Source organism: Elgaria multicarinata, chromosome 20 (genome assembly GCF_023053635.1).
Source record: "Elgaria multicarinata webbii isolate HBS135686 ecotype San Diego chromosome 20, rElgMul1.1.pri, whole genome shotgun sequence".
Lineage (NCBI taxonomy): Eukaryota > Metazoa > Chordata > Lepidosauria > Squamata > Anguidae > Elgaria > Elgaria multicarinata.
This window is the reverse complement of record NC_086190.1, coordinates 13,169,043-13,194,851: the sequence shown is the minus strand read 5'-3', so window position 1 is coordinate 13,194,851 and position 25,809 is coordinate 13,169,043. Positions and strand designations below refer to the sequence as shown.

General features: G+C 48.3%; 1 protein-coding gene across 1 annotated transcript in view; it reads right to left on the bottom strand.

The window, feature by feature from the left end:
• ACAP3 (ArfGAP with coiled-coil, ankyrin repeat and PH domains 3) overlaps positions 1-25,809 on the bottom strand; it is a 164,618-nt gene that overhangs the window by 6,931 nt on the left and 131,878 nt on the right. Inside the window, exons 19-25 of the mRNA XM_063145057.1 lie at positions 24,373-24,477; positions 23,610-23,711; positions 22,319-22,411; positions 21,454-21,674; positions 21,135-21,244; positions 18,596-18,706; positions 16,004-16,065 (exon numbers count right to left, since the gene is read on the bottom strand). Coding sequence (XP_063001127.1) covers positions 16,004-16,065; positions 18,596-18,706; positions 21,135-21,244; positions 21,454-21,674; positions 22,319-22,411; positions 23,610-23,711; positions 24,373-24,477 — 804 coding nt within the window. The remainder of the gene's footprint in view (positions 1-16,003; positions 16,066-18,595; positions 18,707-21,134; positions 21,245-21,453; positions 21,675-22,318; positions 22,412-23,609; positions 23,712-24,372; positions 24,478-25,809) is intronic.

The window sequence follows — 25,809 nt, the reverse complement described above, 5'->3', positions numbered from 1 at the left end:
TTAAGTGTTGGACTGGGAGTCAGGAGATCTGGGTTCTAGTCCCCACTCGGCCATGGAAACACACTGGGAAATCGCGTGGAAAGCTGACGCAGTGCTATAATTCTGCCACCAGATGTCACTGTCTCAGTGAACTTAGCATTGCAGATGGGAAGTGTTCAATTCAAAATCACACAGTCCCCATCTAAAGAAGCACGTAGTGAATGCGGAAAGACTCCAGAAAAAGAAACCCTGCTAAGGATGTGGGGGTTTCCCCCTTTAATGTAGAGACACCCTAAATTTGTTGAGCTTACATCCCAGTGCACTCAATGGGAAAGGTTAGGTAGCCATTAAGTCCCTATTGATTTCAAAGTGGAACGAAGTTCAACTAAGAGCCAGTGTGGCGTAGTGGCTAAGGTGTCGGGCTGGGAGTCGGGAGATCCGGGTTCTAGTCCCCCACTTAGCCATGAAAACCCACTGGGTGACTTTGGGCCAGTCACAGACTCTCAGCCCAGCCTACCTCACGGGGTTGTTGTGTGAGAATAAAATGGAGAAGAGGAGGATTATGTACACCGCCTTGGGTTCCTCGGAGGAAAAAAGGCAGGATATAAATCCAATAAATAATAATAATAATATCCAAGGTATTTAATCCTACCCGTAAAAATGGGTTCAGCACCTTGAACAGCTCCTTTAGAGTTTAGCTGGTTCTGGCGGAAACCCAGAATGGAATCACGTCCCCAAAATCCGAGCCACCAGCCTCCGCTGGGTCCAACACCTGGTGGGAATCTACACTGATGTTATTCTAACGTTTTGAATGGGTTATTGTGACGCACAGCGTCACGTGACCCTGGGTCTCCAACGTTGCAAATGAGTTCTACTCACAGGTTCTATTTCTTAGTTGCAGCGCGGCTACAGATTCATGTGTCTCCTTCTACAGGTAATTTCCCTCTCCCTCTTCTCTGAGAGTAGCAGAGCTGCTGGGTTTGCTCCGCCCACTTCCTGTTCTCCTTCCTTCCCCCCCGTTTGCTATCTTATCTGCTACAGCAGATCAATCACACCAGCGTTATACTGTGCAATCACTGACAATTGCATGCAAAGGACTCAGAAGTTTTCCACCTTAGAATCTGCTTTGATTGTGAAGTAGTCCCATGCATCCTACCTCAGTTGTGCTCCTTTTGCAAAAGATTCGCCCGAGCCGCTGCTGTGGGCGCAGGAGCAGGATTTTAAACAAATGCTTACATCTGCATAAGCTTTATAGATAAAGACACCAAAATTGGCACAGTAATTCAAATACCAAATTTGAATCGAACTGGGTCATCGGTTGATTTTTTATGATTTTTTTAACATTGCAAAGGAGCTGAGGAGCGCTCAAAGGATCGCTGTAGCTCCGTGCAGGAAAATTAACAAAGGTCTCTCCTCCCAGTCGAAAACGGGGCTGCTGCTAAAACTTTTCAATTTGGTCTCCCATCCAAACCCCGACCAGACCCAGCCCAGCTTAGCTTCAGCAAAGTGGCTGCTGGCTCCTACGCATTCAGGCAATTCCCTGGGACTTGTGTTAAGATGTTTTGGGAGGGAGGGAGTTTGTGTGTGCTTATGACTTGCCCTGCTTTGCTGGCTAGGAATGAGGCAGGCAGTGGGCAGAGCAAACCCAGCAACAAAAGGATTTAACAATGTGCCCTGCAGTAACATTACAGCTAAATGTAAGTCACGCTAGTGTGCCCCGTGATACAGAGAACCGATGCAGAGAACCACGTTAGATAGGGACACTAGCAACGTTATAAGACTAGTGTAGATCTGGCCCTCTTTATATCCATCTCACATCTTTCTATTTACACCTTCTTTCCCACCCATGCATAGTCCTCAATTACCACTGGAAATAAATGTGGATAATATGGCACTAATTCTAGGAGTACTTACTCTACTCCCACGCTCTTAAAGAGCAGCGATGATTTGTAGCGTGCATGTAATCCTCTGAATCAACCTTCCTCAACCTGGTGTCCTCAAGACATTTTGGGCTTCAATTTCCATCAGCCCCAGTTAACAAGGCCAATGGTCAGGAATGCTGAGAATTGTAGTCCAAAACATCTGTAAGGCACCAGGCCGGGGAAAGCCGTTCTAGATTTTTGTCCCAAGCTTGAAAGTTAATATAGAGAGGAAGAAGAAGAAAACAGGAGGCAAAGAGGTCACGACATAAATAACAAGAGGCAGAGCAGGAGGAGGTAAAAGACTTTACTCTAGATTTTTATTAACAGTGTTTCAAGAAACGAGAGAAGGAAGGGGAAAGAGGGCAGGCAGTAAGACACCAGAGCAGCAGAATTTTTCTCAGTTTTTCTCTCTGGGTTAAATGTGTGTGTGTGCGCACACGCGCACCCGGGCGTCACTGCGCTGATGTTTCTGTTTTTTGTTAAAATCATACAAAGATAAATAACATACAGAGTGTTTGCATCCATAGGTATTACTCAGCAGAGTAGGCAAAAAAGTGAGAAGAGGTCGACCGAGGGAAGGAAAAGCAAGAAAGGAATCAGTGTTACAAGGGATTGTACCGGAAAAAAAAAAAAGCAGGTCAAAGTGACAGAGGAGAAGTTAATATGCTGGAACGTATTTACAGAAAGTGTCCATCTCCTACGCGGCCGGAAGGCTCCCTCTACACACACACACCCCGGCACTTGTGGAGCCTGTTAAAAACCAGAGCCAGGCCTAGGAGTTTCCGATGTTTGTACACATCCAGCAAAACCACATGGTTTGAGGCCTGCTTGGTCTGAACCACTTTCAGACTGCGGGTGGAGGGGTGTCACATTTTCAACGTTTCCCTATATCACCTCTCCCCTGCAAGTAGCACATCAGGCTAAGCTAGAGCCATAGGCGTGCACAAGGGGTCTACCGGGGGTGCCCAGGCACCCCCTAATGTCTCAAGCGATACGTGCCAAATTCAGGGGGGCATTGAGTCCAGAGGGGGGGATCCAGACACTGCAGGAACAGCCCTCCAAGAGGGCATCATTGCTGGGGCTTGAAGAATATCTCACTCCCCACCCCACCTTCCACGGCTTTCCCACAGTCAGGCAAGCTGAATGCAGAATAGGGCAGTCTACAGTGTTGAATAAATAAATGAATAAAAATAAAGTCCATTATGACTGAGTATTCAATAAATGTCCGTCTCTAAAAAATAAATACATCCCTAATGAAATGTGCTGTGCACGCCTATGGCTGGAGCGTTTCTCTAAATGCACGAGAGAGAGAGAGAGAGAGAGAGAGAGAGAGAGAGAGAGAGAGAGAGAGAGATTAAAAGAATCTAATCATCCCCTTTCATTCCAAACTGGCACGGCCCATGAAGGACAGCGCGCCACCATGATTTTACTGATTGCACAGCTCCGTTCTAACTCAGAAAAGGGGTGGGAACCCAAACACACTTTTATCCAGTGCTGTTTAAACAAGAAGAGATGTAACCCCAGACGGTGGGAAACATAGAATCATAGAATAGCAGAGTTGGAAGGGGCCTACAAGGCCATCGAGTCCAACCCGCTGCTCAATGCAGGAATCCACCCTAAAGCATCCCTGACAGATGGTTGTCCAGCTGCCTCTTGAAGGCCTCTAGTGTGGGAGAGCCCACAACCTCCCTAGGTAACTGATTCCATTGTCGTACTGCTCTAACAGTTAGGAAGTTTTTCCTGATGTCCATCTGGAATCTGGCTTCCTTTAACTTGAGCCCGTTATTCCGTGTCCTGCACTCTGGGAGGATCGAGAAGAGATCCTGGCCCTCCTCTGTGTGACGAGTGCTCTCATGTCTCCCCTCAATCTTCTCTTCTCCAGGCTAAACATGCCCATTTCTTTCAGTCTCTCCTCATAGGGCTTTGTTTCCAACCCCCTGATCATCCTGGTTGCCCTCCTCTGAACACGCTCCAGCTTGTCTGCATCCTTCTTGATTTGTGGAGCCCAGAACTGGACGCAATACTCTAGATGAGGCCTAACCAGGGCCGAATAGAGAGGAACCAGTACCTCACGTGATTTGGAAGCTCTACTTCTATTAATGCAGCCCCAAATAGCATTTGCCTTTCTTGCAGCCACATCGCACTGTTGGCTCCTATTCAGCTTGCGATCTACAACAATTCCAAGATCCTTCTCGTTTGTAGTATTGCTGAGCCAAGTATCCCCCATCTTGTAACTGTGCATTTGGTTTCTATTTCCTAAATGTAGAACTTGGCATTTATCCCTATTAAATTTCATCCTGTTGTTTTCAGCCCAGCGCTCCAGCCTATCAAGATGAAGGAAAGACAGGCCCAGGGATGTGGTTTCAATTTTGGTATCTTAATCTTACGAGACAAATGTTTTATCCTCACCCTGCCGCTATGGATCTCAAGGGGGGGGGAGTTTGGGATTGCAGTCAATATGTGCTCTTCTGTGGATACAGAGCAAAAGAATGAATTGACAGCACCACCCTCATTCCTGCCCGTTCAGATTAAGTCCCACTGGGTTCAGTGGGGCTCACTCCAAGGTAAGTAGATTTAAGATTGCAGCCGGGAGACAGATAAGGCTCAAAGATGTAAATATTCCATACGACAGAATACGCCTGCCTCGTGAAAGATGGGGGACTAGGGGGAGGACCGTGGCAAACTTCCCCAAACAGGCGCCCGTTCAGATGTGTCGGACTGCAACTCCCACCATTCCCAACCTCCGGAGAGCATTTGAAAATTAAGTCTGCTACCCAGAGCAGACTTAATTTTCAGACAAATATTCTCTGAGAAGACTTGTGAACCGTTGCTTTATCCTTGCTTTTAGAGTTCATTGCTTAACCGTTTCCCAAATCGATCCTTTTCTTTCTTTAAAAGCGGGTTTGCGTTTCCTGACTCCACCCCAAGATCCAAACATCTCCGGCCTGATGAACCAGCAGGCTCAGGGGTTAATAAATCCCCCTTTTCACACTGCCAGGTTGACTCTGTTTTCGACCTTGATCTCTACCGTACAGCCAGCCCTCTAAAAGCGAGCTCAAGATGGTGATTGCCGACAATTATGCGGCCAAAGCGAGGCCACTGAAAAAGCAAAGAGGAAGGTTTGCTTTGTCATGGAACCTGAAGCTTTAAACCTTCACAACAAAAAGCCAAATCCAAGGGAAGCAGGCCGTAGCTCAACAGGGAAAGCACCGGCTTTGCATTCCTCCGTTCCCCTGCCTCTCACTCTGGCCCAGATGATGGAGGTGGTGTGAAGAAGGAACAGGAGGTGCCACGGCCTCTTGGCTCCCTGGCTCTCTGGTTGCCAAGCAAGCAAGTGGGAGCCAGGATGGGAAAGAAGATGAGGAGCAAGAACAACTGGTGACAGTGGCGGTCAGATGATCGAGTCACGAAGGGAGGGACGCTCAAAAACAAAAAAAAACCTCAAGCTCTCTGAGGGGGGACCCTCAAAATCACTGAGGGAGGGACCCTCAAACTTTCCGAGGGAAGGACTCTCAAAATCACTGTGGTAGATACCCTCTCTGAGGGAGGGACCCTCAAACTCTCTGAGGGAGGGACCCTCAAACTCTCTGAGGGAAGGACCCTCAAACTCTCCGAGGGAAGGACTCTCAAAATCACTGTGGTAGATGCTCTCAAACTCTCCGAGGGAAGGACCCTCAAAATCACTGTGGTAGATACCCTCTCTGAGGGAGGGACCCTCAAACTCTATGAGGGAAGGACCCTCAAAATCACTATGGTAGATACCCTCAAACTCTCTGAGGGAGGGACCCTCAAACTCTCTGAGGGAAGGACCCTCAAAATCACTGTGGTTGATACCCTCTCTGAGGGAGGGACCCTCAAACTCTCTGAGGGAAGGACCCTCAAAATCACTGTGGTAGATACCCTCAAACTCTCTGAGGGAGGGACCCTCAAACTCTCTGAGGGAAGGACCCTCAAAATCACTGTGGTAGATACCCTCAAACTCTCTGAGGGAGGGACCCTCAAACTCTCTGAGGGGGACCCTCAAAAACAACAAAATCACAGACAGAGGGACCCTCAAACTCTCTCGGGGAGGGACCCTCAGAAACCTGAGGAAGAATGACATCACAGCAGTTAAGGAGAATTTTGCTCAAGGTCTGGAGGGGTGCTGCGTTCTTCACAAAGGCAAATCTGCAGTTTTGCAAGCGATTCTGCAATCCTGCAACCCAACTCTCTTTTTTTAAAAGGAGGGAGGAGCCCGAAAAAGGGGGAACATTTCACAGGGAGAAATTTCAAACAGGATTGCATAGCCGATGATACAAGCACCTCTATATTGAAAGAGAGGGTGGAAGAAAACAAGCCAAATCCTGTGTTATTTCTAGATTTTTGCCACAAAGAAACCTGGGATTATATACAGTTTTTCCTAACATCCCTCTCTTGCTCCCTCCCAACAGCAGACACACACATCGCATCCACGATATTCAAAAAATCTCAATCAACCAACAAAAGAATTCTGAATTAATGCATTTTTTTCCATCCCAGACAAAGCAAAAGAGGGTTCAATCCAGTCTACGAGCTTCTCTACACAAACTATTTATTGCACACTCGTGCTTGGCCACTCACGGAGGTTTGCAGGTCCTTTACATAATGCCATCAACTTCTAGGATCTCCCCCGTGCTTTCCCCTGGTCATCTCACTTTTAAAAAAAACCAACGGAGATAATACAGTATTTAAAATAATCACAAATAATCGTGTGGAAAGCTGACGCAGTGCTATAATTCTGCCACCAGATGGCACTGTCTCAGTGAACTTAGCATTGCAGATGGGAAACCAATTCAAAATCACATGGTCACCGTCTAAAGAAGCACGTAGTGAATGCGGAAAGACTCCAGAAAAAGAAACTCTGCTAAGGATGTGGGGGTTTCCCCCTTTAATGTAGAGACACCCTAAATTTGTTGAGCTTACGGCCCAGTGCACTCAATGGGAAAGGTTAGGTAGCCATTAAGTCCCTATTGATTTCAAAGCGGAACGAAGTTCAACTAAGAGCCAGTGTGGCGTAGTGGCTAAGGTGTCGGGCTGGGAGTCAGGAGATCCGGGTTCTAGACCCCACTTAGCCATGAAAACCCACTGGGTGACTTTGGGCCAGTCAGAGACTCTCAGCCCAGCCTACCTCACAGGGTTGTTGTTGTGAGGATAACATGGAGAGGAGGAGGATTATGTATGCCACCTTGGGTTCCTTGGAGGAAAAAAGGCTGGATATAAATGCATATTATTATTATTATATTATTATTATTATTATTATTATTATTATTATTATTATTATTATTATTATTATTGCAATCCTATGCTTGTTTAGACAGGAAAAAGGCCTATATCTCCCAGCTCGCAGCTTTTAAAGCTCAACTAAAAACTTTTCTTTTTCCTAAAGCTTTTAAAACTTGATGTTGTGCAGACTTTATACTGTTAGTTTTACCCTACCCTGTGCCTGCTTACCCTACCCTGTGCCTGTTTCCATTCTCTTCCCCTCCTTATTGTTTTACTATGATTTTATTAGATTGTAAGCCTATGCGGCAGGACCTTGCTATTTACTGTTTTACTCTGTACAGCACCATGTACATTGATGGTGCTATATAAATAAATAAATAAATAATAATAATAATAATAATAATAATAATAATAATAATAATAATAATTTTAATTTCCCCCCCTGTCTAAACATGCATAGGATTGCAGCCTTAAACTGGATTGAACCCAGATGCTTTTTCTTTAAAACTTGTAGGGATGCGTTAGAAAATAGTTAAGTATCTGCAGCCTGCGTCCCAAAGACAAAGGAAATGGAGAAAGCAACAGAGGATAGGGTGAGAGACATCTCTGCTGGATCTTTTTCTTAAAAAAAGAAAATACTCTCCCTAGCAACTGTACAAAAGAAAAAAAAACCCCAACATTTCATACAGCCAAACTGTATTGGACGAAAAGGCAGGGGGGTTATAGTAATTGCACTCGCCCTCCGGGGCTTCCTCAGTAATAAATTAAATACATAACAATGTCACGCCTTTTAAAAAGACAGCACAGCATCCATAACAAAAAGAACATGAAAAATAATCATATTTTTCTTTAACAAAAAGCAAACAAACAAAACCTCAATACTGTTAAGTAGGAAAAAGTGCACCAAGTTGATTTTATACATTGAATCTAAAGAAGGTACCGACACATCTTAAATCGATAAACTGCCCCGTCAGGCACGCGGTCTTTGTTTTTAAACGAAGAACTGAGGGTACACCCAAGGGTCTCCAACTTCGACCAGCCCTGTACACTTTCTGCGTCGTTCTAAAAGTTTCCTCGTAGCTCCTGCCTGGAATGCCAACAAAATCCCAACGTTACGGCCCTCTGTGGAGATGAGGGTTGAATTGGCGAAAGGTAAGAACCCCACAAAACTTTTGTGGGAACGACTGGTGGGAAGTCCACACAACCATTTTACATGCAGTGAAGGTCGATAAATAGGGATGTTCCGGGAGGGATTGGATGAAGTTTTCCATTCTACTGGACGTGATTGCCATGACAACAGTGGGAGGTTATGGGAGGAATAGATTTAGTGTCTGGTTTAGAACAGCTTAAGTGTCATGGTTCCCTCCCCACTGCCACCGTCATATTTAGGGGCCATGACACTCACACACAAACACACACCAAAGAATCCTGGGAACTATAGTCCGATGAAGTGTTGGGAGTGCTGTCCAGGGATGCCCAACATGGTCCCCTGTGATGGGTGGGCAGCATGGGACCTTTGGATTGGCTGGGCCTGGAATATCTACTAGGACCTGTCCTTCTGCCTTCAGCTGGTCAAGAAAGCATTGGGTGGGGGGAGATGTGGTTTCTTGTTTATACCACATACGAAATGGAAATCTCGTGAACCCTGAAGAATGATCACATAGGCATTGAAATGCAGGGGAAGTACCGCCTCTCTTCCAAAAATGGCACCTCTGGTTAAAGATCTGCGCCCGCCTTCATGTAACTACGATTTCAAGAGTTCCCTGAGAAGAGGAAGCGACTAAATTGGATACGTGGTCAAATGGTCAACCAGTCTGGTGATTTTGGCCATCTGTCACTCACGATCAACTCTACTTAGAATCATAGAATCATAGAATAGCAGAGTTGGAAGGGGCCTACAAGGCCATTGAGTCCAACCCCAAGCTCAATGCAGGAATCCACCCTAAAGCATCCCTGACAGATACTTGTCCAGCTGCCTCTTGAAGGCCTCTAGTGTGGGAGAGCCCACAACCTCCCTAGGTAATTGATTCCATTGTCGTACTGCTCTAACAGTCAGGACATTTTTCCTGATGTCCAGCTGAAATCTGGCTTCCTTTAACTTGAACCCGTTATTCCGTGTCCTGCACTCTGGGAGGATCGAGAAGAGATCCTGGCCCTCCTCTGTGTGACAACCTTTCAAGTATTTGAAGAGTGCTGTCATGTCTCCCCTCAATCTTCTCTTCTCCAGGCTAAACATGCCCAGTTCTTTCAGTCTCTCTTCATAGGGCTTACACTACCCTTTCCTCATCTGGCCACATCCGCGTCACACATTTAGAAGACCATCTCACCACTAGGGATGGTGTGAGCACCGAACTGGATCCAGGAGTCTGATGGACTGCCCCACCCCAGCTTGGCGACCATAAAGGCCTCATTTACACCACTCGGGAAATACACGATTTTCGGAGCTTCCATTGTCGTGTGCAGTGGAAGCTCTGCATGTCGGTGGACAGCTTTGCCGCTCCGTCAGGTGCTCGCCAGGTTGTGAAGCTCACCCTTGGCGAGCGTCCGACGGAGCTAGACGTGGGTGACTCCCTCTACCCTTAAAAAACCCAAATTGTTTATTTGCTCTCCCTTAATTTGCTGTTCTTAAAAAAACAACAGTTGCCCAATGTAGTACTCAAACATCTGGAGACCCAAAGGTGATCATGGCAGCCTTAGTTGGTAACGTAACAAGAAATGATATTTCTTGGAAATGAGCTTTAAGAAGAACCTTTGAGGAAGAGTGGCGGGGTGGGAAAAGGAAAGCCTCCTTTCCTTGCTCTGGAGAGACCTCAAGTCACGGTTCTGGATTGTCGCTCTTGGGGAAAAGGCAATGTTTGATCTCAAAGTTCTGCTTAAAGGGAGTTCAGCTTGGATGGGAAAGATTCCAAGGCCCCAACAGAGGAAAGGTGGGTTTCTAGATGCCTCTCCTGAGACAGTGGTGTTGTACTGTTAGACGCATGGCACGGAATGTGATGGAACTTTTCCCAAGTGCTGGAAGAAGTCAATGGGTCATGAGTGTAGCAGCTTCGGATGGAAGCCCGAACTAACTTATGTTTACAAAGAATTCTTCGAATTTCTAATCCAATGGGTAATTGTCAATACATCTCTCAAGAGAGCTAGCGCGGTGTAGCAGATAGCACCACAGAGGTTCCCTTGGGGAGAATTGGGTCCGATTCCATGAAGCTTGCTGAGTAACCTCATAGAATCATAGAACAGCAGAGTTGGAAGGGGCCTACAAGGCCATCGAGTCCAACCCCCTGCTCAAGGCAGGAATCCACCCTAAAGCATCCCTGACAGAGGATTGTCCAGCTGCCTCTTGAAGGCCTCTAGTGTGGGAGAACCCACAACCTCACCAGGCAACTGATTCCATTGTCGTACTGCTCTAACAGTCAGGAAGTTTTTCCTGATGTCCAGCCGGAATCTGGCTTCCTTTAACTTGAGCCCGTTATTCTGTGTCCTGAACTCTGGGAGGATCGAGAAGAGATCCTGACCCTCCTCTGTGGGACAACCTTTTAAGTATTTGAAGAGTGCTCTCATGTCTCCCCTCAATCTTCTCTTCTCCAGGCTAAACAGGCCCAGTTCTTTCAGTCTCTCTTCATAAGGCTTTGTTTCCAGACCCCTGATCATCCTGGTTGCCCTCCTCTGAACACGCTCCAGCTGGTCTGCGTCCTTCTTGAATTGCGGCGCCCAGAACTGGACGCAATACTCTAGATGAGGCCTAATGATCGAGGTCAATCGATCATTACCTTGGGCAAGCCTACCTCTAGGGGTTGTTATGACGAGGATAAACTCTCTTCCCGGGCAAGCTAGTCTGGCTCCCTCTTTGATGGGCTTTCAGAAGCAGGCAAAAACTTGTTTGTTCCAGCAGGCCTTTGGAGAATAATCTGGTCCTCTATCTATGTTAAGGACTTGTAAAATTGTCCTGTATTTTAAACGTTTATGTTTTAATATTGTAAAAAAAAAAAAAGTACATTTCTTTTCCTAGGTTTAAAATGTACATGTTTTAAATTTTGTAAGGCCGCCTTGAGGCCCAGTATTGGGCAAAAGGCGGGATGATAATAATAATAATAATAATAATAATAATAATAATAATAATAATAATAATAATAGGACAGCTTCATGGAATTTGGCATACCTTAATGAGGGAGGGGGTAATTGGGGCAGAAGAACCACCCTATATGTATGGAATGAGAAGAATGGGCCCTTTTATCCCCATGTGGCCTATAGCTTTTACTCAGAGGTTACTCACAGGACAAGCCTTCTCATGAGTTGGGAGTACAGCTTCTCTGTCAAGACTGCAGGGTGTGATTCAGGAGAAGCTAGGCAGAGGAGGAGGGGGGAGGGAGAGAAGGTGGTGTTTCCTGATGTCTAGATTCCGGCTGGACATCAGGAAAAACTTCCTGACTGTTAGAGCGGTACGACAATAGAACCCCTGACCTAGGAAGGTGGTGGGCTCTCCCACACTCGAGGCCTTCAAGAGGCAGCTGGACAACCCTCTGTCAGGGATGCTTTAGGGTGGAATCCTGCATTGAGCAGGGGGTTGGACTCGAAGGCCTTATAGGCTCTTTCCAACTCTACTGTTCTATGATTCTATGATTCAGTGTACCCATGTCAACTACCAAGGGTTACATCATGGTGGAGAGGCAGCTACGTATGTGGATTGCATACCCTGAGCTACTCAAGGTTACGTAAAAGACAAGGCTGTTACTTGGCTTGTTGACTCCAGCAGGAATGCTGTATACTTGTTTGAGGCATGAGGAAGGGGGTGGAGCCGCTGGGGTCACATGGTCTAGATGCTCATGGACCAGCTAAGAGGGCAGAAACAGCTGTAGGTGGGAGAGATCTACACCTAGCAGAATACAGCACTATGAAAGCAGTCTATGGTCTGTGTCAATGGGCCCCAACAGTTGTCAGGGCACTTCAATACCGCTATAAAACCGTCGTGTGTCTCCTGCCTCTGATTTCACACCACTTTCATAGTGCAATATCCTGCTTGGTGTAGAACTGGCTGTGGACTCACAGATCTGAAATCAGGGTCAAGCTGAAATCAGTCCTCTCCCCACTCTGTTTTTGCAGGTGACAAAATGGGGGGGGAGGCATTTGGGCTGGTTTTCAGAAGGGCGTCACAAATTACTGCCTGCTTCTTTCTCCTAGAAGCCCCCAGGAGCACTGCTGGAGAGAGAGAGAGATCTCACCTTTCTTCCGTTGTGGAACTCAAGGTGACTAAATGGGATTGCCCAGTCTCCCCTCCAAGGACTGACCAGACCCAGACCACGAGGGGATCTACACATCGTACTGAAGGCGCTTGAGTGCGCCTCCCGTGCGCCCCCAAAACGATTGTGTAGATCTCCGCCCAGAAGAGACGGAGGAAGAGGCGGAGGAGGAGGAGGCTGGGGAATCCGGCCACGTCCTTGCCGCCGCCCACCTCCCCGCCGGCCTGCTGCTGCCGGATTCCCCAGCCGCCTCCTGAAGTAGAAGACCAGCCAAGACAGGAAGAGGTGGAGGGAATTCTCCAAGACTCTCCAGGAATCAAGGAGGAATCTTCCCAGGAGTTTATTGAACAGGAGGCCCAGGCTTAGAGATCCTCCTCACCTTCCCGGGGAACTCAGTCTTTGTCAGAGCTGGAGGGAGCATGAGAATTGTCCAATCCCAGAGTCCGCCACAGGGTCAAGTGGGAGGCAGTCCCCAAGACTAGCCACACAGCACAGGTTACAGCTTGAAGACCCTCCCTGAAGGAGGGGTCTGGTAAAAGCCTGTAGGGCAATGCAGGAAGCCGTCCATTTAGTTGATCAGCAACTGCCTTGCTCTGTTAGTCTAATTTAGCTTAGAGGATAGCTCCTTGCATTCACACTCCCTTGAGGTGGGAAGAGGTGCCTCTTTACCAAATAAAGGTTTTGTGGATTGCACAGCAGACCTGTTTACTGACCCACACGGCAGAGGGAGGGCTAGGAATCACGACACCCACATCTCCGAATTCGACCTGAACGTTCTCACGCGGGCGGTTCAGTACAAGTCCGAATTTAGCCACGACGGACTTGCAGCCCTGAGAGTTGGACATCTCAGATGAGAGCATGAAGGAGATGGAACCAGAAGCAAAAGCAGTTGATGGAACAACCAGCCCCCCATGTGGGCATTCGGGAAGTGTGTGTGCGTGGAGGGGGGGACGGGGGACGGGGGGGACAGCTACCGAGACGTGAGAGAATATGAGTGAGAGGATCGGGGAAAAAACATTACTGGATGTAGCCAAGAGAGCATTGGCAAAACTGCTTTATCTGCCCCAGGCCATCTAATCCCTTTGCCTTCAAGGAAAGCACATCTTAGGGAATCCACCACTTTGGGGGTACGACACCGCCCGCCCACAAAGAATTGTCCAGGGCTAGCTGCCACTTGGTATTTTATATATGATCGTCAAGAGAAATGACCTACTTCTAAGTCTAAAGTAAAACCCCGGTCTGTCTTCTGACAAAGACCATAAAACCCCAGAGTTACTCGGAGAGTAAAAACAGGTCCCGCTCCAGCAAAAAGCATAATAAATAAATAACCCTCCCCATCCCAGCCCTGTCCCCCCGCCCTCCCCGAAAATCCCAAATCTCAGAATGCAAGAAATCTGGATCCTCTGAGCCCTCTGCTGTCATGCATTGGTGAGGGTGGGGGGACAGACAGCACCTTCTTTTTTAGGACGTGCATGCAAAGAAGACGAAATCCCCTTTCTCCGAAATGGGGAGAAATATTGAAGTAGGAAAGCCATCATGGTTTAGGAATACAAACCCTTCCCCCCTGTGTGCTCCAGTTAATTGTTGCCTCAAAGGGCAAGAGGAGAATTACTTTACTGTTCTCCTTGGGTACGTGTGGGTGGTCTTTTTTTTTTCCCCTTTAAAAAAACAAACAAACCATTAAACAAAAACCCATCGCCGGCGATGAGCGTCTTCTTCCAAGCCTCACCGCTTCGGTAAGTCTAAGAGTGAAGACAGAAGCAATATCTGAAGGGCGAAGACAGATGTACTATTTGAAAAGAAATCACGGCAGGGTTCTTCTCCGTCAGCGCTGAGCCTGGCTTTACTTCCAGGATCACAATTCGCAGGATAGATGTCCTTTTGAGCTGAGCCCTGAGTTGGCAGTGTGTTTTGTCCATCCCTGTGTCTGTCAGGCAGGCTACTCATATGTGTGGCTAAATATAAGCAAACAAAAATAATGCACGTGGCTCCCTTTTTCCTTTTCTTTTGAAAATCGCTGCAGTCAGAAAAGTAACACATCAGGAAGTTAGGCTCGAAAACTCCCTGGCATGCTAGATTTCTATGTGCAGGCATTGTTATTATTATTCTATGGATGGGCATTCCATCATGTGAGCAACCACCTGCAGTCAGAATTGGTATAGCCCAGACCACCTCAGGACGAACAAGGTCAAGGAGGGTTATTAGTTTGTTTTTGGCAGGTTGTTCTTGGGTTGTTCATTCATATCTCCATCCATTACAAATCTAGATTTTAAGTCAGGAACTGGGATGGGAGATGTCTTTTTGACGTCACAGGTATTGGCCAATTGGTGCCATACACCACTTTTTTCTCTCTTTTTTTTTTTGCTGAGATGTTGCAGAACCCCGCCCTCTCCCCGGAGCTCAGTCCTGAAAAACGTATATTTACACTCGGACATGGGCTTCCAAATCAGCCCTACTGTTTCTGCATATGTTATATCTGTCTTCGCTCTACAAGGATTGAGTCCCCATCTTGGAAGCGGCTGAGTTATGGCTTTGACCAGCTAAGCTTACCTCCCTGTTAAATTCCCTCCTCTCAAAAAAAAAAACCCAAAAAACACGCAAAACAAATGGAGGAAGCCTGAGCTGGCATTAACCTGAGAGCATGTAAGGTGGGCGAAGCCATGCCTCTCGAACCACGAACTGCAGCGCAGGGCAAACCGATCCGCCAGCCGCCCCGCAAAACCCAATCCATGCGCGCTCCACGTTCGGGCAGGCCGGGAGACTGCATTCCGCCCCAAAACCACCTGCTGTCTTGAATATGTGTGTGTAGTGTTATCGTTTTTTGCAACACCATCAGTGCTCAAACCGAAACCGGAGTCCCCTCGGACGTCGACGGCCATTGCCGTTGGACAGAGCATGCACGGAAGAGAGGGAGAGAGAAAAAGAGAGAGAGAGAGAGAGAGAGAGAGAACACTTCTGTTTCAAGTTGGGCTGGCTTCCATATATATATATATATATATATTACACAATTCCCTCTTCGCTCCTGAAAATGCCTCTAGTCCTTTTGATTCCTGGAGATGAGGGTTAAAGACTGCTAAACCTTCCTCCCCGAAAAAGGGGCGTGTCTTAAACTCCTGACTTAAGGAGGGTCTTTGGGCTTTCCTACACCTGTGTAGCACAACCTGCATCACGGCCCCGATCCAAACTTCTTCCCAAGCTAAATCTGCTTGTGCGTCTGAAACAGAAAGCTCTCCTGGAACCATTTTTTTTTAAACAGGTATTTATTTTAAGGGTTCTCTTTCACATTCTCTCTCCCTCTCTCTCTCTCTCTTTCTCCCATTTTCCGCTGATCCGCTGTTAGCTTTTTGGACCAAAACCTCCCGTCGGCAACACCCACCCCACCCCACCCCAATACATGTTTATAGTTTGTTTATTCGTATCCTTTTCTTTCTTTTTTCCTGGGCTCAGTCAACATCATTAAATTTCGACCCCAAAGAGGAGGAGGAGGAGGAGGAGGAGGAGGAGGAGTAAGAGGCGGCCGCAGGGGTCGTGGGATCCATCACTAACACTCATCTATGTTAAGGCTGATGAACTCCTGTATACACTTTCGGTACTGGAGCTCTGTGGGGCTGTTGTTGGGATATTGACCTGGGTGACCAAATGGACCCTCGGCTTCCCGCATCTCTTCGTTCATTCGAGCCAGACGCAGCCTGGAGAAGGGGAGAAAGACGAGGAGGAAAGGTTTGATTCAGCACACGACACCATCCGGGAAAGGCCGGGCTAATGCACGCTGCCGGGAACGGGAATGACTTAGGGGTGGGTGAACTTACCCATGTCCGAATCGTCAGATGCTCGTGCCCCCTGCTGTCTGCCACGGCTCGCCGAGCTATTTTTGAGGCTCGGCTCAGCCCGGCGAGTGCTCAGCGGCTGTCCGCCCTCGCTGCCGAAATTGTGCATTTCTCCCTGCTGCGTAAACGGCATCTGTAAAGGCCCCATTGACGCAAAGAGACCCCATTGACGCAAGGGTAAAGGTGCAAACGGTCCATTTGCTCCTTCGCTCTTGTATAAACGGGGCCTTCACGGATGCCCTTTGCACAATGGGAGAACTGCGAGGGCGGACAGGTCTGCGGACATACCATGGGTGCCCGACTGGGTCTGGCGGGGGGGGGGGCATATCTGGGACGTCTCAGTTGGGCACTTGTGACATCCCTACTGGCTGTTGCTACTGAAGCTAGAACTGGGAACCTTCCTGTTCTGTGTGCACAACTCTCTCTCGCCCTTGTGTGGTGAGCTATGAGAACACCCACTCGGAACACCTTCCAGGCAGTGAAGGGTTGTTGCCATCCACCAGGGCTGGCCTGCCAGGACAGGAAGGGCTATACAAGACTTCCTGTGTGGGTCTGAACCTTGTAGGAGCAACAGCGGTCTCCATCAACTGTTCTTTGGTCCGGACTCCTGCCCTTCCCCCAACCCGCCGCACTTCACTTCCTGGATCATATCAAGCTTGACACGGGCAACCCTGAGCTGCCCCCTTGTGGTCAACCACTGGATCTGCAATTGTGGCACGGAGTGCCTTCTACAAACTCCGGCTGGTGGCCCAGCTACGCCCCTATCTGGACAGGGATAACCTGGCTTCAGTAGTCCATGCTCTGGTAACCTCCAAGTTAGATTACTGCAATGTGCTCTATGTAGGGCTGCCTTTGAAGACGGTTCGGAAGCTGCAGCTCGTGCAAAATGCAGCGGCCAGATTGATTTTGGGAACCAGAAGGTTCGACCATATAACACCTGCTCTGGTCCGCTTGCACTGGCTGCCTGTATGTTTCCGAGCCCAATTCAAGGTGCTGGTTTTGACCTATGAAGCCTTACACGGCTTGGGACCACAATGCCTGACGGAACGCCTCTCCCGACGTGAATATACCCGGTCACTACGTTCAACATCTAAGGTCCTCCTCCGGGTGCCTACTCCAAGAGAGGCTCGGAGTGTGGCAACGAGGAACAGGGCCTTTTCGGTGGTGGCCCCCAGACTGTGGAACGATCTCCCTGACGAGGCTCGCCTGGCGCCAACGCTGCTATCTTTCCGGCACCAGGTTAAGACTTTCCTCTTTGTCCAGGCATACGGCGGCACATCTTAATCACCCACATGTTTCATTTTTTAACAGTTTTTAATGCTTTATGTGTGTATGTTCTGTGTTTTAGAATTTTAAATTTTGTATACTTGTTTTTATCTCAATTTTAGAATTTCTGTAAACCGCCCAGAGAGCCCTGGCTATGGGAGCGGTATATAAGTGTAATAAATAAATAAATAAATTGGGGGCACCTTCCTGGGCCATGAAATATTTCCAAGCTCCGGACTGGACCGCCCACCTAGGTTGGTCATTGGGCCTTCCTGTACAGGAAGTGCTGTGAACAGCTTCCTGTTTGGACTGGCACCAGTTCATCTTCCTGGCTCTGGCAACTTTCAGTATGTGTCCTTTGCCTGGGATTCCTTCCTTCATCCTTCGGCGTTGACTCCCTGATGCAAGGCCTAGCTCCCTGCAGGCAGTTACTGGAGGCGTGCGAGTTGGGGGAAGCTACAGAATCTTCATATCTGCTTATCACCCCAGAGACCCTGATGGTTAGCTCCTCTAGGGCCAAAATAAATCAATCACTATACAGCTTGCCAAGTTTCTGCAACTGGCCATTCTCATCAGACCACATATGATGGCTTAAATTTTCCTCCTATGTTCTGTTCAAGGTCTAATGTTAACACATGTCCCATCCTTGCTCTGACCTTACTCCCTTTTACCCTTGATTTTTATGTATTAAAATGTATTACTAATGATATGTTTTATATGCTTAGGTTATCTTATTGACCTTTTGCTTGGAATAACTGTACCTTTCTTTTTCTGGTCTATTGACTGTAAATAAAGGATTGATTGATTGGTCATAGAAATCCCAACTCATTTGACTCCGTTGCGGACCGCCTTGCTCTGAATTGGGGGAAGGTTGCAGTCCTCGGCTTAAAAATTGCTTACACGCGGGAACGTTGCATACGAAAATGTGTGCGTAAGGAGAACGTGAATTCGTCAGGTGAAAATCGTGTAGGAATAAACGTGAACGTTGTACACGTTTTCGGCAAACAATCGTTGCGGGCCAAGGCAAAACTTGAGTGAAACAGAGTGAGGACGGAAGGCACGTGAAAGCGATTCGGACCGGGAATCGACTGATTCGTCCAACCCCGTGAGGTACCGGTCCACTTACAAGGTGACAATGTCGGCGTTGGCAGCCTGGACCGCGATGCTGAGGGGGTCTTGCCCGTCGTCGTCCACCGCGTGCTGGTTGGCTCCTCGCTTTAGGAATAAGCAGACCTGACTGCCAAACATAAAAGAGAAAAATCAAAAGAAAAGACGTCAGGGGAACAAGCGCACTTACTCACGGGAGACCTGGTGGAAGTGGGGGGGGGGAAATCTTATGGGGTCCTAGGTGTAAACCTTATTTTAATAATAATAATAATAATAATAATAATAATTATTATTATTATTATTATTTTCTAATCCGCCTCTCCATCCTGATCGAGGGAGGGAACAACAAGGATAAAATACATAAAATATTGATCAAAACACAATATACATTCCTAAAAACATCCTAAAAGCATCCTAAAATTCCACTGGATAGGCCTGCCAGAAGAGATCAGTCTTGATAGCTTTCTTAAATGCTAAAAGACTGTTAAGAAGGACAGGGGCCCTTCTCCGTGAGCCCCTGCCAAAGGAAGTGAGGCAGGTGGCTACCAGGAGCAGGGCCTTCTCTGCGGTGGCACCCTGGCTGTGGAATGAGCTCTCTAGAGAGGTTTGCTTATCAAAAGGATAATCTCATATGTACGTGCCCGGACCCTAAGATCATCCTCAGGGGCCCTTCTCTGTGAGCCCCTGCCAAAGGAAGTGAGGCAGGTGGCTACCAGGAGGAGGGCCTTCTCTGCGGTGGCACCCTGGCTGCGGAATGAGCTTTCTAGAGAGGTTTGCCTACGTTATACTCTTTATCTAAAGGATAATCTCATATGTACGTGCCCGGACCTTAAGATCATCCTCAGGGGCCCTTCTCCGTGAGCCCCTGCCAAAGGAAGTGAGGCAGGTGGCTACCAGGAGGAGGGCCTTCTCTGCGGTGGCACCCCAGCTGTGGAATGAGCTCCCCAGAGAGGTCCGCCTGGCACCTACACTGTATTCTTTTCATCGCCAGCTGAAGACCTTTTTATTTTCTCAGTATTTTAACACCTAATTTAACTTAAAGTTTGCTGTTTTAATTCTGTATTTTAATCCTATATCAATTTCTGCTGTGTGGTTTTTATCCTGGTTGTGGTTTTTATATTGTAGTTTGTATTTGGGTTTTTAGATTGTTGGATGTTTTATTATGTTCCTCATGGTTTTAATTTTTGTGAACCGCCCAGAGAGCTCCGGCTATTGGGTGGTATAAAAATGTAATAAATAAAATAAATAAAATAAAATAAATAAGTTGGCGAGTCTCCTCCGGCAGGCCATTCCACAGTCTGGGAGCGGCAGAAGAGAAGATCCTTTGGGTAATACCTGTCAGCCTAGTTTTGGCTGACTGAAGTAGATTCTTCCCAGAGGACCTGAGTGTGCGGGGCGGATTGTGCGGGAGAAGGCGATCCTGCAGGTAGCCTGGACCCAAACCATGTAGGGCTTTAAAAGTGATTAAGGAAAGGAAAGGAACCTCTTGTGCAAGCACTGAGTCATTGCTGACTCTTGGAGGGACGCCAGCTTTCGCTGACGTTTTCTTGGCAGGCCTTATAGCGGGGTGGTTTGCCGTTGCCTTCCCCGGCCATGATTACCTTTCCCCCAGCTAACTGGGTACTCATTTTACGGACCTCGGAAGGATGGAAGGCTGAGTCGACCCGAGCCGGCTGCCTGAAACCAGCTTCCACTGGGATCAAACTCAGGCCGTGGGGAGAGTTTCAGCTGCAGAAACTGCTGCTTTACCACTTTGCGCCACACGAGGCTCTTAAAGGTGATAACCAACACTTTAAACTTCGCCCGGAATATTATAAATTATTAATAATAATTCATTATTATTATTTGTATTATTATACATTTTTATGCCACCCAATAGCCAAAGCTCTCTGGGAAGTTCATGAAAATTAAAACCCTAAAATACAACCTAATAAACACATGCTAAAAAACATTTCAAAACAGAGTAAAACCAAAGTTAAAACAACCAGCAACTTTGTAAAGATGCACTTGGTATATATTGAATCATTCACACTACTGCCTTCTTTTTTGGAATGTAAAAAACAAAAACAAACCACAATTAGAATGTACAACTAAAACCCTGAAAAGCCTGAGAAAATAAAAAAGGGCTTCACCAGGCACCAAGAAGACCAAGGCACACAGGTAGCCAGGGTGGGTGGGTGCAATTTTACCACAAGGTGCCACCGCTGAAAAGGCCCTCCCCTTAGTAACCACCTGCCTTACCTCATGTGAGCCCAGATTGGGAATACAAGTCGTATCAGCCCCAGGTAGCATGTTGGCTGGGGCTGATAAGAACTGAATCCAAAACTGGGGCTTAGGAGACTGATGGGAGTTGGCTGGGACAAATGGGAGTTGTAGTCCATGGAGGGCAGCAGCTTGGGGAAACACTACAGAGCAAGAGGTAACAGATAACCCAAGGAAGGAAGCAATATGTAGGAAGGCTGAAAGATATAATTTTGTTTTCCCCCGTTCTGCATGCGCAGGGCCTTGAAACCGAAGCCTGCGTGGCCCCACGCCAGGATGCAAAGGGACCAACTTACCCAGTGTGGCCCAAATAGGTGGCGTGATGCAACGGCGCGCGCCCTCGGATATCTCTTTGGTTAACGTCCGCTCCGTTCTGGAGCAAGAATTCACAGGCTATCAAGGAGCCCTGGCGGAGACGGAGGGAAAAGAGGAGTGTGAGAATCCGGGCGAATCTGTAACAAGAAACTCAGAATATATGTCCCCGGGACTCCTCCAACCTGGCGCCCCCTAGAGGCGTTGTACTGCAACTCCCATCATTCCTAGGAATGATGGGAATTGCAGTCTACCTGGAAGGCACCACGTCGAGGGAGGCTGTCCTGCGCAAATCTCGCCTACCCCCATTACGGCTTGGATCAACTGCGTTTTGCTTTCGTCCTCGTCGTTGACCCAGTTGACGTCGGCGCCGTGAGCCAAGGCTTCCGCCATGACGGGCAGGTTCCGGGCCCGCGAGGCCTTGTAAACCAGCAAGCCCGGGTGCAGCTCCCGCAAGTCCTCCAGGTCGGAAGCCTCCTGCTCGATTTCGGCTTCTCCGCTCGACTCTTCGGAAACTTCGCACTCTGCGGGGGAAGTCGGGGAGGAAAAAGACTGGGTTGAGACTTCGGCGTGGACAGCCCACAAACCTCAGAAGTGCTTCCACCCACACCCGTGTTCTCCATCCTACTTCAGTGTCCTTTGCGCGAGGTGCCCCAACTCTGCAGCAATGTCGATTCGGAAGGGGGAACCTCACACCTGTTTTCAAGGCTTTCTTGCCTTTGGGGGCAATTTGGAGGGGGGGAGTTTGCAGTATATAGCAAGGGAGAGTTAAGCCTTCGCTTCCCAGCTGTGACCACCACCACCACCACCACAATTGCTCCTTTTGAAAAGCTTCTCTTGGCCCCAAAGGGTGCTTTTTCAGGAGCCCCCTTGTTGCCGGGGGGGGGGCGGAGAGGAGATTCCTTGCAGCAAGCGGAGAGGGTTAACCCTTTGCTCCCCAGCTGCCTCCGCGAATGCCAATCAGGCTTTTCCAGAAACTTCCATTCGCAGCCTTGTCCGTGAACTGAGCTGCCAAACAGGCGGAGGGGTTTTGGCAGGGCCTGGCCTGCACCGCCTCACTTTCCCCACGGAGCCGCAAAAACCCCACGTCCTTTAAAAACAAAATGATGGGAAAGAGGAGCCTCCTCCCCGCCACGACCCAGCCAGCCGGCCTGTCTGCAGCACCCACCTTCCTCCGTGACGCTGTCCACCACAGAGCCGAACACCAAGACGTCGGTGCTGCCGTCAGTGCTTCCACCGAGTCCGCTATCACTGCTCAGACCTGCCGGGCCAACAAGACACAAGCCAAACGCATTTGAATATGCAGGTACCCTGAGGTTCCGGTCCATTCCCTCTTTCCCCCCCCCCCACAAACACACACATCATCCCTCTTTCCCCTTTTCTCCTCCGCCTGCTTATCATGTGATGGTTAGACAGGAGTAAGCGAGACGTTTTGGACTACGACACCCAGCGTGCCCAAAGGTCCGGGTTTATGGGAGTTGTCGTCCAAAACACCTGGAGGGCACCACGTCGTCTTCCATGGAAATTCCACAGCGCCACCTAGTGGGGGAGGAGATACAGCACCGTCCCCTAACAAACTGGGATTTGACCCCTGTCCGGGATGTTTTTAAGTGAAGGCATCCCCCCATCCCAAATCGCTCGAAAGCACGTGCACACGACGGTCGTAAGCATGTACAGAGTCAGTAAGTAGAGAGGTTGCAGGCGGGGTCCAGGAGTCTGATGGGCTCCCCCTGTGTTTGACCCCCGGACCAGCTTGCCGGGTAGCGGCATAGAATCATAGAATAGCAGAGTTGGAAGGGGCCTACAAGGCCATCGAGTCCAACCCCCTGCTCAATGCAGGAATCCACCCTAAAGCATCCCTGACAGATGGTTGTCCAGCTGCCTCTTGAAGGTCTCTAGTGTGGGAGAGCCCACAACCTCCCTAGGTAACTGGTTCCATTGTCGTACTGCTCTAACAGTCAGGAAGTTTTTCCTGATGTCCAGCTGGAATCTGGCTTCCTTTAACTTGAGCCCGTTATTCCGTGTCCTGCACTCTGGGAGGATCGAGAAGATATCCTGGCCCTCCTCTGTGTGACAACCTTTGAAGTATTTGAAGAGTGCTCTCATGTCTCCCCTCAATCTTCTCTTCTCCAGGCTAAACATGCCCAGTCGGGCACTCGTGACTTCCCTAGCTACCTCCAGGAGCAGAGGCAGTAAGCCTATGCACACCAGTTGCTGGGGAACATGGGAAGGAGGGTGCTGTTGCACTCTTGTTCTGCTTCTGGGTTCCTGGTTGACTACTGGTTGGCCAGTGTGTGAACGGAGTGCTGGGCTAGATGGGCCCTTCGGTCTGGTCCAGCACTGCTCTTCTCATGTCCTTCGCTATACAACCACCAAACGTGGAGGTTCGTTCCACTTTGCTCACGCGGCGAAAACAGCCACGCCAGCGAGAGTCTCTTGCCACGTTGCATCCCCCTTACCTCCATCCAGGAGGAACGGTGAAGCGCTCCCGGCGGGGCCATTACTGCCGTCACTCCATGGGCTAGCTGCCAGGGGGGGCTGCTGAGGGACGTGGTTGCCACCTAAGAGGAAGGTGGACGGAATGTCAGGGGGGGTCATTGTCATAGGCAACTGTGGCATTTTGTGGGGAGGGGGGGAAATGCCGCGTTCACGATTGGACCTGGTTTCCCTTAAAAGGGCCAAAAGAAGGGGGTGGGGAGGGACAGAAAGCTAGCCTGTGGCACAAAAGTGGCACAAAAGAGGGCAGAAGGGGGGAAATATTAAGCTCAGCTGTCGAAGTAGAAAATGCCAGGAGGGGAAAATAATAATAAAAGTGCAATGAAGGGAGGGAATGATGGACTGAGATTTCTGAAAAATAATGGTCTATTCCCCCCTTTCTCTCTCTCTCTGTTAAAAATAATGGTCTATTCCTCCCTTTTCTCTCTCTCTCTGTTAAAAATAATGGTCTATTCCTCCCTTTTCTCTCTCTCTCTGTTAAAAATAATGGTCTATTCCCCCCTTTCTCTCTCTCTCTGTTAAAAATAATGGTCTATTCCTCCCTTTTCTCTCTCTCTCCGTTAAAAATAATGGTCTATTCCTCCCCTTTCCCTCTCTCTTCGTTAAATATTTCCCCGCATCGGAAAGTGCGCAAAGACAGCTGATTGGCCTTGCTGCTGTTGCATCCCAAGGCGCATGCCCTAGACCCGGCAGGAGGGAATGGCGCACGGCCGCGGCGGTACTTACTGCGTGGCCCAGCTCCAGCTCCTGTGTCGAAATACGAGAAAAGGGAGTCCAGCTCATCTGGGCAAAAGAGGGAATCGCGACGGAACTTCCGCTCCAAGGTGGCCACTGTGTGGGAAGAGCAATGTTTCGTACGCCGTTGGTGCATTGTTTTTCCAACGCACACGCATGCTTACAATACAGTTAGTTGCCAAGCCTTACTAATTAATCCTCGTACCCATAACCCCCTGCCCTTCCTCACAAGGAGGCCAGAGTGGCGAACAACACATATGAAACAGAACAACAATTTTATTGCAGTCAATAGACCATTCCAGCAAAAGTTACATGCAAAAGGACGGTAATGTGAACACCACTGCAAGCATCACTCTAAAATTAACAACGTAGTAAAATACAACGGGCCGAATCCAATGGGACCTTACCGCCGTCACCGATTTTCCTCTGCCCCTCCAGTTCAGCTGCAAGGCTCCTGGCATCCCCGAAACGGGCAGAAAGGCTCATTTCTGGAAAGAGGCAGGTCGCTGGGTCTGGCATGAGAGTTGATCTGCTTACCTGCCTGCTTCCAGAAATGAGCGTGTCCACTCATTTCGAGGGATCCCTTGCAAAGCCCTAAATCTCACTCGTGTATGTGGTGGGTCCCACTTACGCAGCGGAATGTATGAAAAGAAGAAAAGAAGTATGAAAAGAAGAATAAGGTATGAAAAGAAGTATGAAAAGAAGAATAAGGCTATCAGTGTCTCCTAGCCATGTTGACTATGTATTACCTCCAAGATCATAAGCAGTAAGCCTCTGAATTGCAGTTGGTGGAGAATGCGAGTAGAAGAATGCTGTAATTGTGTCCACGTCCTGCTTGTGGGCTGGAAGGGGTAAGGTTTGAAGTGATCCAGCTGGGCTCTTGTGACAGTCATAAATATTTGTGATCAACGTATTTTGGAAACACATTGGGAAGGGCTATTGGGAAGGTTTGAGGCCTACTGAGGCAAGGTAATAAAGTCAGGCCTAGAAGCCTGGTGTTTTTGGGTTTTTTTCTGTTGGGAGGGGGATCTCTGAGAGGATTAGTTTCATTTCTCTAATTAAGTTTCATATCTTCAAGGATAGAAGCAGTATTTTCTGTTGTGGGGGAAGAGGGTATAAAAGAGTGAGAGAGCCAACCAGGGAAGACCAGAAAGGGAAAGACCTGAGCATAAGGAAGCAGCAGAGAGATGCAGCTTGAAGAAGTCTAGGTGCAACGTAGGGTAAAGTTGCATTTTTACAACTTTGGTTTTCTTTTAATGCCTTTTGTATCACACAACTCTACTGATTGCATACCTTTATTGTAATTTACTTGTTTTAATTCACTGTCAACTCTTTAGCTGCAAGTATCTGGATTGTTACTCACTTCACGTCTACAGCCTAAACCCCATATTACTGGGAAGCGGAAGATTTTTTTTAAAAAAAAGGAAG